Source organism: Grus americana, chromosome 3 (genome assembly GCF_028858705.1).
Source record: "Grus americana isolate bGruAme1 chromosome 3, bGruAme1.mat, whole genome shotgun sequence".
NCBI classification, from domain to species: Eukaryota; Metazoa; Chordata; class Aves; order Gruiformes; family Gruidae; genus Grus; species Grus americana.
The window spans coordinates 10,478,433-10,493,789 of record NC_072854.1 but is presented as its reverse complement, the minus strand read 5'-3'; the positions used below and the strand labels follow the sequence as shown (position 1 = coordinate 10,493,789).

The 15,357-nt window shown below is 40.9% G+C and overlaps 1 protein-coding gene across 4 annotated transcripts in view; it reads right to left on the bottom strand.

The window, feature by feature from the left end:
* LDAH (lipid droplet associated hydrolase) overlaps positions 1 to 15,357 on the bottom strand; it is a 130,618-nt gene that overhangs the window by 31,689 nt on the left and 83,572 nt on the right. For all 4 annotated transcript variants that reach the window (XR_008576546.1, XM_054821795.1, XM_054821794.1 and 1 more), the window contains one exon: positions 8,401 to 8,641. Coding sequence is in view for 3 of the 4 variants with exons in the window: in XM_054821795.1 (XP_054677770.1) it covers positions 8,401 to 8,641 (241 nt within the window). In the remaining variant the exon portion in view is untranslated. The remainder of the gene's footprint in view (positions 1 to 8,400; positions 8,642 to 15,357) is intronic.

The following is a 15,357-nucleotide window of genomic DNA, read 5'->3' as shown; positions in this document are numbered from 1 at the left end:
TGACAAAACTATCCCTTAGCTGGAAAAATTCATCTGCAGTTTAAGCTCTCACATACCCTGGCAGATGATTGTGATGATGGGACTTCTGCTAGGGTATGGATTTTTGGTCGTGGAAAGTGTCTGTTCTCTCACCCTGCCAGAGGGGCATAGAAGGGGCTGGTGTAGGTGGTGCTCCGTCCCACAGGAGTGGCCAGGATGGACACTGTCCGCAGCAATTTAGCACCTCCACACTGTGGTTCCTGTCTGAGCTCTACTGGGATTAATATGCCCTAATAGACCAGGGTTTATGCATGCGAGTAGGTATATGGAGGTCAGTTTAAATGCTTGTCTGGATTGGGACCTGATGCTGAGTCTTTCTTGAGGAACCCTGATGAAATTCAGCAACTGGACCACCTGTCCTTTGAATGAAGTGAACTTCCTCTCAGGTGGAGTGGCTTTGAGTGGTATGAAAGGTGAACTTTACACCACCCTTCGTTAAACATAAACTACTGTTTTTAAAGCTCATTTTAAATACACCTGACCATTGCACTAACCAGCAAGCAATCTCCTGCACCACTGGATTGCTCAAGATAAGCCAGCATTTCCTCCAGAGATCCGTGAAGACTCTGTAGACATTTTCCCCTTGTCAATATTGTCACGTTAGAGAATTAGACAAGGGAGACGGTGAGTGCTGGTGGACGTTGTCATGAGAAGAAGCAGCAGCAAAGCAGACTGCAGTACTGTTTTAGCTGACACTAGGAATTACATCCAGACCGGTGTCCCCTTTAGGCACGTGGAATGCCAGGTATTGCATTAGTTAGCAGCTTTGCAAATGTCATTTTCAAAAAACCCTTTATTCCAAGACACAAATGCCTGTAATTTACCCACAGGTATGGATTTAGCGTGTGTTTTGTTGGTACTGCATGATGAAAGAGTTCAACAAATCAAGCTAAATTCCCAACCAGTAAACACAAGTTACAACAGAGCCATGAGCTCTACTTCATATATTCCTTGGGGGAGTTTAGACAAACACCTCTGAGCCAAAAGGCAGGAGCCTACTGCAGAAGGGAATTCTTCCCCTGAATTCAGGGGCTTTGTACTGGGCCCAGGGAAAATCAAGTGCCAATTTTCAGATGACTCTGCCTGGCACTGGCTAAAACAAAGCAACTCTAGCTGCTAGCCCTTAACTAGCATATACTTATTTTCAACATCCTTTCTGCTTTGTTGATGTTACCCCTTCCTTCTTCATGCCATTTGCAACGCATCAGTAGATTCACTGCAAGTCAGTGGGAGTAAACTGTATCCCTGGGGATGAAACCCCACCAGGGGTGAATAAACAATCTCCCCTTCCCCAACCAAATCCCAACTGTGCCTCACATTTCATGGAAATGATCAGCAGTTCCACTATCAAAACATTCATGCCTTATGAGTAATATTTACGATGGGAGTTTTTTATGTTGGGTTCCCCCCCCGCCCCCCAAGAAGAAAAAGAGGAATAATTAACAGAAATGAACCCAATGAGAAATTTCCACATTATTACTATTATTTTCACAAGGCTTTTACAGGAAAGTAAAAGCTTTTGCAAGTAATAAAAGCCCTTGTTAAACATCTTTCTTTCTTTCGGAAATAGGGTAAATTATGAATCAGATTGACTTTAAAAAATAAATAGGACTATAAATACATAAAAGTTGTTGCCTTCTTCCAGTAATTTAATATGAGCATCCTACTCTGAAATAAGGAAAAGTTTAGTTCACTCAGATGTGAAAGCAGAAAGAATGAAGCAGATGTGAGGTTTTTCCGTCAGCTTAAGTGCTGCCTTGGTAAGGTGAGTTGTCCGACTACATTAAACAAACATTTTAGTCAGGCATCACACAGGAAAATAAACAGTAGCAGAGGAAACATGAAAATATTAAAGACTGTTATTCTTTGGCCCCTTTTCCTGCGAAGCAGGTGATAAAATATTACTGTGTTTCCACAGGTAAGGAAACACGCTCTTAAACACTTTGCAGAAATACATATTACGATCATCACTTAAAATGTCAGAAGTGGATAGGACTGAACTGTGACAGCACACAGGAGCCTGCCGAGAAACTCTGCAGAAGCAGAGGATTTAGTGCTGCTGGGCTACCTAAAGCAGCCTTCTGCTCCTCGGCAATACCTGGCAGTAGAAATTCAGGTACAGGCAGAAAACGTCTTGTAAGAGACAGCTGTAGAGTTACCTGATTTCAGGAAAGACTTCTCTTCAATCCTCATTAGTTAGATGCTAGCGAGAGGGAGGGAGATAATCTGCTGTATCATGTTGACCTCTTTCTGCCCCGCTGAGTCTCAAAGAATGCACACAGGAAGAAGAGAGGAGACCTGCTGAGCTTCATCCTTTTCCTCACCTGTGATATACTACACTACACTGTCCAGGTTTAACATTATTTAGTTTATGTAGATGCAATTTACGTACCATGTCAGTAATTTCTGTTCTCTGTGAAATTTTGTTCAGCTATATACATCATGTCTGAAATTCTATACATATTTAATTAGAAAAGTAGAAAATTATCCTTGAAATGATTTCTGCATTATAGCCAGAAGTTATCTAAAACTTATGTTCATCAGAAGAAACAAAGCAATCACTTTTTACTGCCATGGCTTTGATTTCAGTCAGCCTGGAAAATCAACTTGAAAATTTACTGGTCTATGTTCAAAGATCTGCACAGTTGCCCAGTGGTGAAGGGGGAGAGAAAGCTTTTATTCTCCTGCCCACTATGAAAAATGTAGGTGTGAGACTGCAAGGTACTACCTGAAATCCTCTGCGGTATCAGTTTCTGTCAGAGAATCATAGAATGGTTTGGGTTGGAAGGGACCTTGAAGGTCACCTAGGTCCAACCCCCTGACATGGGTAGGGACATCTTCAACTACATTAGGTTGCTCAAAGCCCCATCCAACCTGACCTTGAATATGTCCAGGGATAGGGCATCTACCACCTCTCTGGGCAACCTGTTCCAGTGTTTCACCACCCTCATCATAAGAAAATTTCTTCCTTAAATCCAGTCTGAATCTACCCTCTTTTAGTTTAAAACCATTACCACTTGTCCTATTGCAACAGGTCCTACTAAAAAGTCTGTCCTCTGCCTCTATTTTAAAATGCACTGCATGCCTGTCTAGTCAATGTGGTTTGTGGAAGCTGCTCATGACTGACACGCATATATATTTATAAGGTTAAACTAATGGTTAAACAGGCTCAGTAGATCAGCTGTTGCCCCGGGATGTAGGTCTCTGTACAGTTCTGCTGCTGATCAGCTATGTGATGCTGGGCAAGAGCTCATTGCTTGCCTTGAACAACAAGTTCTTTTTTAAGTGTGCTGTTACAGTCTTTGAAATAATAAGACCTAGATGAGAATAGAATGGGCAATGCCCGCTTGGCTTTTCACGCCTCGATGGAGAGTTTTAGTTCCGTACAACAAAATCAAAAGAGCCCTGCCTTCTGTGCTGAATTTAGAGGTGCTCATTGTACTTTCTGTTACTTTTAGGAGTTAAATTTTAATTTCAGTGCAAGAAAAGAACACCATTTTAATTTAAAAACAAAGAAAGAAAAGTAAACTAATTTTAGCTATGTGGTTATATAACTTTTCAAAATACCCTTTGGGGGGCAAAGCACTCTTATTTCACCATTTCAGGTGAATTCGTTTATCAAGTGCTTACCTAATACTTCAAACATTGTTTTTTTAACTCTGAAAAATATGAGCAGAATAGGTGGAGGGGCCACTGAGTGCCACAAATACAACTCCACGCACTGTTCTTACCCAAGTATTTCAGTTAGATCGGTATTTCTACAGTGTTTTAGTCCCCAAAAAGAACTCACCAAAAATTTCCCATCTTACTTGTCAGGAAATGGAGATGGAGATGTGAAATGAATTTTCAAAGGCGGCAGGAAACAAACGACAGGACTGTCACTAGAAACCAGCTGTAAATTCAACGCGGCCAAAGCATGGGATTTCTGACTGTCCTTCTGGCAGCAAGGGTAAAGGCTGCACGGACAATTCAGATCCCATTGTTTTCTGATGTCTGCAGCAAAACAGCCAGTAGATACAGAGTGGGATTTTATCTCCTCTAATTTATGTATCTAGTAGGGAGAGGGTCCCTTTGTAGTCAGTAAAGAGAAACAGTCATCTGTAGGGTGTGATCCACCTGACCTGCTTCAGATCCCAACTGCTGGGACAGCATGATGTCCGTAGTGGTCAGATGAAGACCACCCATAATGTCATATTTAAATTCTCTCTGATTAAGAAGAGAGACTTGGAATAGAAACAGACCTCAAGACATGGTAACTCCCAAGGCTGGGATAATTCAAACCCAGAATGAAATTTTCCAGTTGGCTCCCTGGAGATAAAAGTTTAAAATAACTCAGTCAATGTAAAAGCTTATGTTCCATTTTCACACCTATTGCAAGCTTACATTTCACTGGCTTTTGATACAAATTTATCTCGTATATGCTATTTGACAGTTCTGCAAATTTTATCCTATGAGAAATGTTTTTACTCTATGGCAGGCACTTCAGAGATGTAATTTTGCCATCCTGTACAGTCAACAGAGAGAAGTAGTTACCGCTGGGAGACAAGCCTCAGTACCTCAAGTCAGGACTCTCACTTCTTATGCAGTCCTGTGGGAGTAAGAGTGGAGTGCCTGAAACTGCCTTAGCCATTTTTTCTCTGTAAAATGAGGGAAATGTAAACACTCCGCATGAAATCTGAATGTCTCCACACTTGGATCAAGATAAAATTTGAATCCAAACTCTGAAGTTTAATCTTAGCTCCTTGTCTTCTTACAACATCTCTTGGATGCTTAAAATAAACGGGAAATCTACTGTTTCCAGCCTTCACTCGTGTGACAGCCCAAACCCATCTGAAACCCTCGTTTCGGGTTTCCGAGTCCCCTCCTGCCTGCACTGCACAAAGCAGACCTCCCCTGCCCCGGACCGCTGCGCTCCCCCGCTCCCCGAATAGGTTAAACAAACAGGGAGATTCCTCCAGGGAAGTCACAGGTTCAAGATCACAAAGGACGCACCTCATTTGGGCCAGTTGGAGGTTTTTCTTGCTATTGTGCTTATCTGTATCTTCACTGTCATCCAGACGTTAACCTCTGACCTGCGAGCCCGCCTCTCGAAAAAGCTTTGCGGTGTTTACCCATTATGTAATGTCTGTGCTTTTGTGGAAATTTTACAGAAACAAATGGAGGAAGTTTGCCAGTCAAACGGCTGGACAATAAATCCTGTCCCGTGTAGATAGAATGGTTTACTGTCACTGTAAGTCTGCTACTGGCATCTGTCACCGAAGAAATGTTTACAAATTTCAACGCGCTGGAGTGCCAAAGTATTCCAGCATTGCAGGGCTGTACGTGATTTGTAGAACTGCCGCCACTGTGCTAGATACGGGTAGCCTTGTTTTCCTAGCCTGAATAAACAGAGTGACAATGTTTCAGATAACTCAAGGTCATTAATGTCTAATTTTGCTCTCTATTCATCTCCTAGATTCATGAATACAAGTACTCAAATGCTATTTTGTTGATTGTAAGGCTTTTTCTACCCTAAGATATCTTTGCTAGAAGTTTAATCCAGGTAGGCAAACTGCCTTCAGACCCGTTAGCTTATTTCTAATAGGGCCTTTATTATTTACACAATGTGTCTTCCCATCCTTCCTTGGAATCCATTTTCTTTACAGTCCCTGCTGTCTCTCCTCTTTCTGTACTATTTCCTTGCTGGGACAAGACGTTAGATGATGTTACCTTTCTGCACAGTGTCATCGCAACGCCTTCTGCTGTGTGACTGGGCTTCTACGTATCATCAACTATAAAGTTAGGACAACAGAGAGATGAGCTTGGATAAGAAACGGGAACATAATTTGAAACAGTGGGATGGACAGGTAATATAATTCTTCCTTCACGGACTCTTTCAACCAAGGGCCTGATTCTGCTGCCACTGAATGGAGCTTTTCACTCTCGATGTCAATGGGAGCGGCACTCGGTCTTAGAGTTCCGCTATAATTAAGTTTTCAAATCTCATTTCCTTTCAGAGGAGAGAAAACATTGTTGTGACTAAGCTTTGGATGTGGTAACAAATCCCTGGCAGGTTGGTTTGTTTTAACGGACGTATTAGTTCTAAGGAAACTTTTACCATCTTTTCTGCCCTTAATCACAGCTTTTATTACAATTACAGTAATGCAACAGATGTACATGCCAAAGGCAATATGTGTATTTTTAATGAGTTGACATGCAACCTTCCTGGAGAGGAGAAACAACTTCATTTGCTCAACGCTTCTGAACCGTATCTAGCAGTTTATTAAGGGACGAGGAATCAATGAGAAAAACATTTACCACAAATTCAGGGGCTTCAGTAACTCACAGATGCGCAGTCCCATAAAACAGACTCGGTTGTTGTGCTAGGTTTAGAGAATTTTTGCTGAATGGTAACATTTTCTATTGTCCGCAAACAATACAAGAGAAGGTTAACAGGCAATCTCTGGAAAGCCTAAGATTATTAATCCACACATGTGGTCCTGAGTCACTGGGTTGTAAAACATCACCAGTTTCCAAAAATTAAACCAAAGGGGAATTCTGTTTGAGAGAGATGATATCACAAGCCCAAAGGAACCAGTTGCATCAGTAAGGACTATTTATGCAAGTTTTACAAGACATTGGCTCACAGGGGTTTTCATTCTGGTGTAACGGATTCAGTCAATAAACTGAACATAGGCAGAGATCACATCCGAAAGAGCCTTAGGCCTGGTTCCTCGCCTCAATTTACCTTACAGCTTGCACACAGATCAGACACTGGTGCACACAGAAAATTACAACACGTACACATCAACCGGGCTCATTCACCCGGGGACTAACGAGCTCGGAGAGTCAGGCTCCAACAGCAGCACACAAAATCTGTTCTGTGACTTTATTCCTGCCACTGCTGTGGTCTGGGCCAAACAGCACTCACAGACAATGGCTGGCCACGCTTTTTTGGAGGTTAATGCAGGCCAAGGACCATTTCCAATACAACTCTGGATGTGGACAGCGTGTTTTGAGAGGTAATGCTTTATCTGTGGGGACCAGGGAAGGCTTCCTGGCTTGTGGAGATGTGACCCCACAGACCTCCACATACCTTTCTCCGAGACCAAATTATCAAAAGAAGAAGCCTGAAAGCCTAGTGTGCATATGATTGCATGCTTGCTTTCTCCTCGGTCATCATAAACCTGCCATAAATTAATAGGAGCTCCAGCAACAAACCACAGGACTCCTGTCAGAAATCTCCATTATGGACCAGGAGCCTGGTTTTGTCAGGCAGCGGGTACTGCCACGGAGTGACTGTCGTTATGCCAGGGTCGTACAACATCAACGGGGCTGTCTCCGTTTGGCAGTACGAACCCTCGCTGCCCACCCTGCTTTCAGTCTCTGTACAGTCCTGCAGCGAGCCGCCAATACAGACCAACACATCCACAGATACCTGCGAACGGTACAGGCCTCGCTGCGACCACAGTTACTCTGGCACATCTGGTTGGACGATTAGTCGGTAAAATTTAACTGATAGAAGACAGAGCACAACTGGAAATGTAGGAATGTGTTTTTACTACTATTAATGCAATCAAAACTTCCTTCTTGCTATTATTACTGCGTTAGCACGTCAATTCTATTCCAAATTGTTTTCAACTGCTAACTTACCAAAATACCTGGAGTATAGCACAATCCACGTTCTGGTTTTCATTCTAAACTTAACATAATTTAGGTGAAATTATTCCCTTTCTTAAAGCTGTTTCTCTTGCTAGAATGTGCAAAATATGCGTACAATATGCACTGGAGGAACGTTAATCTTTCTCCGTGTGCCTAGAAAAGTGCTGAAATTCTTCTGTGCAAAAAGTAATTTCTATGCGTTTTTGTCGACTAAAGGTCCTTTTCTGAATTTACCAACGTTCCAATTCAGATGACAAAATCTATACAGCTGGTTAAATCACAGCTTTAAAAAAAAAGATGCAAAGAACCCTTTGTGAAACTGATTACTGATCTATTTTCACCATCCAATATGAATGAAATGCAAAAAGTAAGCAGACTTACGTAACGTAAAAGATTGTAAACCAGTATTTTAATCATGTGAGATACTGTTAGTAGTATAGGTTGGTATAGGTTTTCTTAAGAAATATATATTCTTTGGGGAAATATTTTATTTGTTATTTTCCCCGAAACACTTTTTCTCAAAATTGACTCATTTGAGATTTTCCTGTACCTATGGTCTTACTCTGAGAAAAGATTAGACCTGTCCTTCAAAACTTATTCATGCTTTAGTATTAAGCTGTTGCCCACCAAACTACATCAACATTTACTAAATGAGAACAATACAAAAGTTTGTGTAACAAAAAAAAAAAAAACAAAACCCAACCAACAAAATGTGCTCACCAATGCAGTCCACGCTGAAGAGATTTACGGAGGTTGTTATGGAAGATTCATCACAGGTCTTCATTCCTCGCAGAGCAAACCGCACCAGGGAGGCTTTGACTCCCTCTGGTAGAAAGGACAGCAGGTAGACGGGCATGTAGAGAACGTAACGAAGTTTGCACAGCAAAGGGGTCATGAGCTTTCCTTGAGGGGACTGAGCCATACGCTCGATCGTCGGAAACAGCAGCACAGAGCGAAGAACCTGTCAGGCCATGAGAAAACAACTGTCAGCAAAGTCCCACAGCGCCGCATCCCAGCCCAGGAGACTTAATTTTTAAACGAGTCTCCGCTTGAAATGAAGTTGGGTTTCTGGGCATGTTGCACCTCAGACACCAGGCAGGCTTCGCGGGGTGCCCAGGCTGAGTTTTTTAAAAGATGAAGCAAACAAGAAGGTGGTTATGAAATAAATGCTCAGTTCTATCGGTTTTGGAACAAGCGCCCAGGAGCGTGAGCACGGCCACTTGCTCCAGGACGGCGACCCCACCAGAGGGCAGCAGGCAGGAACCGTCACTTCAGGCGGGTTTTTCATGTCAGCAGAAGTACGTGGCAGTTTATTTCAACCGGTAAACTATTTTCTCTAAGTAAATCAACCAACCAAATTAAAAAATGTCATCCACTGTGATGGTAACTGACAGTTTGACAACACATGGGGTTTTCAATTTGCAGTTCAATATAGGTAAACTTGACCAGAACAAGAGTCGAAGTACACAGCCCCTTCACTGAGACGTGTACAGCGGCGCATAATATTGCTTTTTATATGTTATAATGAAACAGCCATATTCTACAGCTGGTAATTATTTTATGTTATGATAATAGATAGAATACACTGTAGCCTTAAAATAGAATGAAATGAATGAAAAACCCCACCCACGTTAACCAAAAGTGAATTAATATACCTACTCTCAATTATATTTCAATGTTAAGATCAAACAAATATTCTAAAAGGATATCTGCCACTTTTTCCTGGAAAGTAAAAACGTATTACAAGAATTCGTATGGGAAACCCGCTCAAAGATACATGACTACAATACATAACAGAAGTACCAAGAAAGCAAAGTAAGAGAGATTCTGGATATTACATTTGCAGGTAATTAGGAATAAATTGCTGTGCTTTGCTGGTGACTCAACATAAATAAAGCAGTTGTAGTTATATACGTCTGCTTACTACATATACACCATTCTACACATTGCACAAGTTCGATTAATATTTTTGTAAAAAATATTTAAAAATAATTGTCTTTACTGTCAAAAGAGACTCAGCTGATGTATGCCACCGCGCCTGTGTGCAGCGCCGCGGGGCTCAGCAGCTATGCAGTGGAAGGCAGGGCACGGCACCGAGAGATGCTTGCAAGATCTGGGCATTGTAACATAGCAAACAGCAGAAATGCAGGAAATATCGGTAACTTACCGTACTGTACTTTCTACAGCATTTTAAAAGCAGATTTTGAAAGTGCTATTTATATCTAATACAGAACTATTTTAAGAAATACTTCTACTTTCCAGCTGATACTACTTTGGTTTTAGACAAAGGAAAATACATTCTCAGGGAAATCAATCCTGGGCCTCTTTTTATTAAAGGCAACCAGCAGCTGAAGTATAGGAATGCAAGACTTGTACTAAATTATATGGGAGTTTTGTGATATTCCAGCTAGGAGCTGAACTCAAACTGTTGTGATCTAAAGCAGATTTGACCTGCGTTCCCAGGCACACATTAATCCTTTGACATTACAGTTTATAGATACAGGATTAGTTGCTTGGAGTGCTGTACTAACCACTGGGGGAAGTTGCTAAACCTTGGAGGAAAAAGGACAAACCAAGAAAGCTGTTACAATGACCCATGCATTCCTGCATTTTTTAATGGCACACAAATTTAAAAGACGGTGGGAAGACGGAGGATAATTTTATTGAATTTCTTTTTTTTTAGTCTTTTGCAGATAATAGAGAAATGCAAAATTTGTATTTTTTCAAACACTTATCGACTATTTCTTAGTTTACTGCTAGATTGCTGAGCCAGGATTCTGAAATGTGCATTTGTCTGCAGAATTGCTTGAAGATGTAGTTCAATTTATTTGCAATACCGCTGTGGATACAACAGATTTAACCTACTTTATTATAATGACACATATGTTTGTAAAGTCAGTATGTCATATTCTTGTCATGAAATAAATGAATTAGAAATATACAGGTAAAATGAAGGAAATTAATGAGATTCAAATGCCCAACATCAGTTAATGATTTTTGTCTCGTCAAATGCCAGGATCTCATTATATGCAATTTACACTAGCTTAAATCAAGTAGATGGCACAGAATTATATTCATGTTACAACTTTCAGAATTATTATATAACCAGTCAGTTCTGCAGATGGAGGACATTGCCTATCATAAAATACTGGGCATTGCCACACCTATGAACATCACAGTATATACCATTAAGTAACATGTCAAGGTTAACGACACCTTTATTTATGGAAACTCCTCTCATACTTAACGATAGAGGTTTCTTGTGATAACAGTCAGTCAAAATACCAAAAATATTTATACACAACTAGACAGAGAAATCCAGATTCACCTGGTTTAAATTACCCCCAATTCAAAGTCCAGTGAGTTTTATCGGTTAAGCACATGGGAAGGCACAGAGCTGGCCAACTAGAGACACTAGCCACAGAGACTTGAGCGGATCTGGGGGCTTCTGAAAGCTGGCCAGTGAATCTACTGAAGGCAAACACACCCTGTGTCCCCGAGTCTCGGAGAGTTGGGGGTCGTATCACCTACCCTTGCTGTGCTTTGGTCAACCCGATAAAAATAGTACATGTATTCTTACATTATACTGGAATTGTCACTGTTGATTGTTGTGACAATAAACAGTATTTGTAAAACTGTCATTTAACTTAACAGTTATTTATTTAATGTGCTATTAAATTGCAGGATTTCAACACTCGGGATGACGCACAAGTTCAATGTCTAAGGCATAGCTGCTCTTTGGGTTAGTCACCAGGCAGCTGCTCCTATTTTCATCATTAATTTTTAACTTCAGGGCTCAAGACCTGAATGGTTCAAGGGACTGTAATATGATGCAGTGTCACGAGTTTTAGATCTTGTTAGCAACAAAAAGCTAACATTATCCGCAAGCTCTGCACATAATTCAATGTGGGTGCCAAGGCAGCTCCTAGTCTTTAGTCAAGTGGTGTGTACATATATGTATCTCTCTCATATATATATATAGATATATCACTGAAAAAACAAACAGGGCATGGCCTGAGCGTGTGTCCAGAGAACAAACTGACCTAAACCCCTCCTATGTTCTGCCCTTTACGCCTTCAACACACACCATAGCAGGAAGGTGAGGGGACTGCTGGAGTTTTACTTCTGTGATCTTTTTATATACTTTGGTGTCTAGGTCTATCAGTCCAACAACTTCAGGTATGTATGACCTGTTGTAAATTTTACAACGCAGAGAGAAGAGAAACTACTTATTTCACAGGAGAAGTGAGCCCTCAAGGCAAAGAATATTAAATGTCCGTTCCTGGAAAGCGTGGCATTGACCAAGGGGCTTTGTTTAGGCAGGATCCCTAAATGACTATGATTCACCTCATGTGACCACTGCTTCATATAAATATTAAAGAATAAACAAAGGCTTCCTCCAAACCACCTATATAAAGAACATATATGCTCCTATACATCTGGGCTTTCTATCCAGCTTTTAATCTATCTGAAACAAGATGACAAGGTGACAACTGAGTACCTTCAAGCCTTCACTGGATAATGGTTATGTTGACATGTTTTTGGATTTGCAGAAACAGTTGGAAGTTTTTTTGTTTTGATTAAAATGAGAACAGACTACAAAAAGCCAAACAATTAAATTTACAACAAATTGTTTATCACTGCAGTGTAATAGTCTCAACCACACCAGTAAAGGATTTTTGTAAAGTGTTTAAATGTTTTTTTTTATAAAAACACTAAAAGTATGCAAATCAGATCAAGCAAAAAAAAACCCATGGTCATATTTTTCACTAATGCCTTTTACTGAAAGAGCTGAAATATATTTGCCAGCTACGATTTGAAATTTGAGCAGGTGATACTACTTGTTACAGGGACTAGTAAAGGACAATGCTGAGGATGTAACATCACGCTTAAAAACCAGATGCCACTTACAGCCGGTATTCAAGAGAGTGACATGACTTTTAAAGCTATTAAGTCCTGTGATGGCAATGAGAGGAGCTCGATACTTTTGCAGTCAGGCAGTTTTGACTATGCACAAGAACCGCTAGTTCCAAAGTGAGGCGCCTCAGGCGCGTACCTTCCTGAGATCACACCGGCACCGCGGCTGAGGAGAGAGCTGCGACACCGCGCCGCTGGCTCTTAACATAGAGTGATGTTCTACTAAGAGAAACAAAACGGGAGAGAAAAGCAGGCAGGACATGAAAAAGCAGACACTGACGGACAGAAAGGAGCAGGAGCCATTGTAAAGATTTGTTTCAGAAGAGATCCACAGTAGGTGAATCCATTAATTGCAGCCAGGCTCCCTCAGTCCCGTACCTTGGCTCTCAATGGCCAGACCAGGCCTGCCCATGACCCCTCGCAGGCACGTTCAGATCTCTACCGAGGCTGTAAAACAAGAAGACTCTGACCCACTGAAGAAAGTATCAGACAGTGAAACTTCCTCAGAAATAACCTGCTGGTTCACCCTGCTTTAACTGCAGAAGCAGCGGTTGCTGGAGGCTCACATCGACTTTTGAGCGGAGAAGGTTTTGGAAAGTATTTGTTCCTGCTGCATAATTGGCTCTTAATCACCGGGGGGTGCAGATATGGTTAATATAATACCCACCAACAAAAAGAACATAAGGCTCAGATCCCACACCGGTTATGCAACTCAGAGCCCACGAGGAACTCCAGAGATCAAATCAGCGGGCAGAAGCAAAGAAGCAATCTACTGCATTTTTGAACGGACCCATTGTACCGACCGACGCTCAGTAAAGATGCATCCGAGCACAGTGCTGCTGCTCGCCTGCAGCCACGCACCCCTGCTCCGCAGCAACAGTATCACTATGTGCACGACTTCACAAGGCTGGAAAGAAAACGAGCGAGGAAGTTGTTTTTAAAATTCCTTCAAAACCCTACCAAAAGTAAAAGCTGTTTCTCTGTCAAAAGTAACACTTCTTTTGATAAATATTAGTTCATCCCATATATTAGTTTGTTATTCCTCTGTTGTGCTGGCAGAGGAAAAGCTATTATCTGTCAAGTGAAACTCAGTAAATTTTTCAAAGATAACATAATGATGCACTTAATGGTAATCTACAGTCTACCCTTGACAGGGAATGCCACATTAATCACAATTTCTTTTACTCAGTATGCAGAAACCTGCAGGCAAAACAACGAGGGTCAGGGAAGTATTCCCTGCTTTATTACCACAGCTGTGCCGAGCAGATTTCCAAGAAAACGCAGAGGACAAACCAGACAGCGTTGGCTTGGGCTTTCCTCTCACCACAGCGGGACTTTCTGGACTTACCCGTTCATTTTGCTCAGTCATGAATTCTATACAATATAGTGCAGTATAGTGTATTATAAGACAATATAATATATATAATATAGAGACATATTTTAAAATATCGAATAATTTCTTCTTCAGCTATTCAAGATGCCATTTGATTTGTTATATCAGCAACCAGTCACAGTTCAGTATCAACAAACCCACATGATTTCATGACAGCAAAAGAACTAAAGAATGAACACAAGTTACAAAAAAAATAATATTTCACTCCTGGTGTGAAGTAAGAACATTCTGTGTGCACTTTCTTCTATTTTATCTTACGGATCTCCTGTGATCCTAAACGTATGTTTGGGCAACAGAACAAATACCTCAAACACAGTTAATAGAAAATCTTATTGCTGAAAAATGACAAAGTGCTTTGTAAGAATTAAGTCCCACAGAGAAGTGTTACCATACTTATTTTATGGATCAATAAATGGAAATTCAGGAAGTTACATGACTCCACATGAAAATACACATTGTGAAAGTAGAAAGATTTAAAACAACTGTATGGTAATTCACAATCCTCTGCTCTAACCAAAGCTTACTTTTCTGGGCAATCAAACTGTTTCTGTAAAACAGAGTGGTAAAAAAAATGTAAACAATCAACATTTTGTAGAAAAGTTTGCATTTTTTTACCATGAATGTCATGGTGGCTTAGTTTGTTAGTGGCTCCTTAGCTCAAGAGACTCTTCTGTTACCATCTTCTAAAGCCCCCTCCCAACACGGTGCTGTGAGGCATGGGCACGTGCACTTGATTTCATGCTTTCAACTTAAATTTTCTACATTTCCTATTTATCAGTGCCCAAATTTTCACGCTGGCACCAGATTAATTTAATTTTTTATGTACCTTTCATTCCAGACTTCTCATTGTGCTATATATAATCTATGAGACTAAGTGACAGAAAGAAGGATTTTTTTTTAATTTTCTAAGAAAACTCTTTGTATATGAGGAGCATAATTTGCTCCCTGCAGAGCTTAATTTGTTTTCCAAACAAAAGCCCAGTTAGTGTATGCGACTCTGCGAACGTGCTCTTGTAAGTCTAAATAATACACTTGAATTTTCTCTGATGGGCTGAAGGAATTCTTGCTCCTTAGGAAAAGCAAACTTTCAGAGTGCCACTAACAGCATCATGGCAATGCCAGCTCAACTTTATTCAGTGATATTTGAGTTTTCATAGTTTAAGAACAGATTGGACCAAGACTCTTGATCACAAGACCTTCTGGCAGAGTTTTCAGAGGCATACTGAGGATCCAGCTAGGGATCGAGTTCTTCAAGGGAACCAACACGTGCAGGGCTGTGAAGGCACGTGGAGGATGTGCAGATGTTTAAAGGCAGAATTTCTCTCACAGTATCTGAAAAAATTATGGTTCAGTTGAGCAGAACTCCT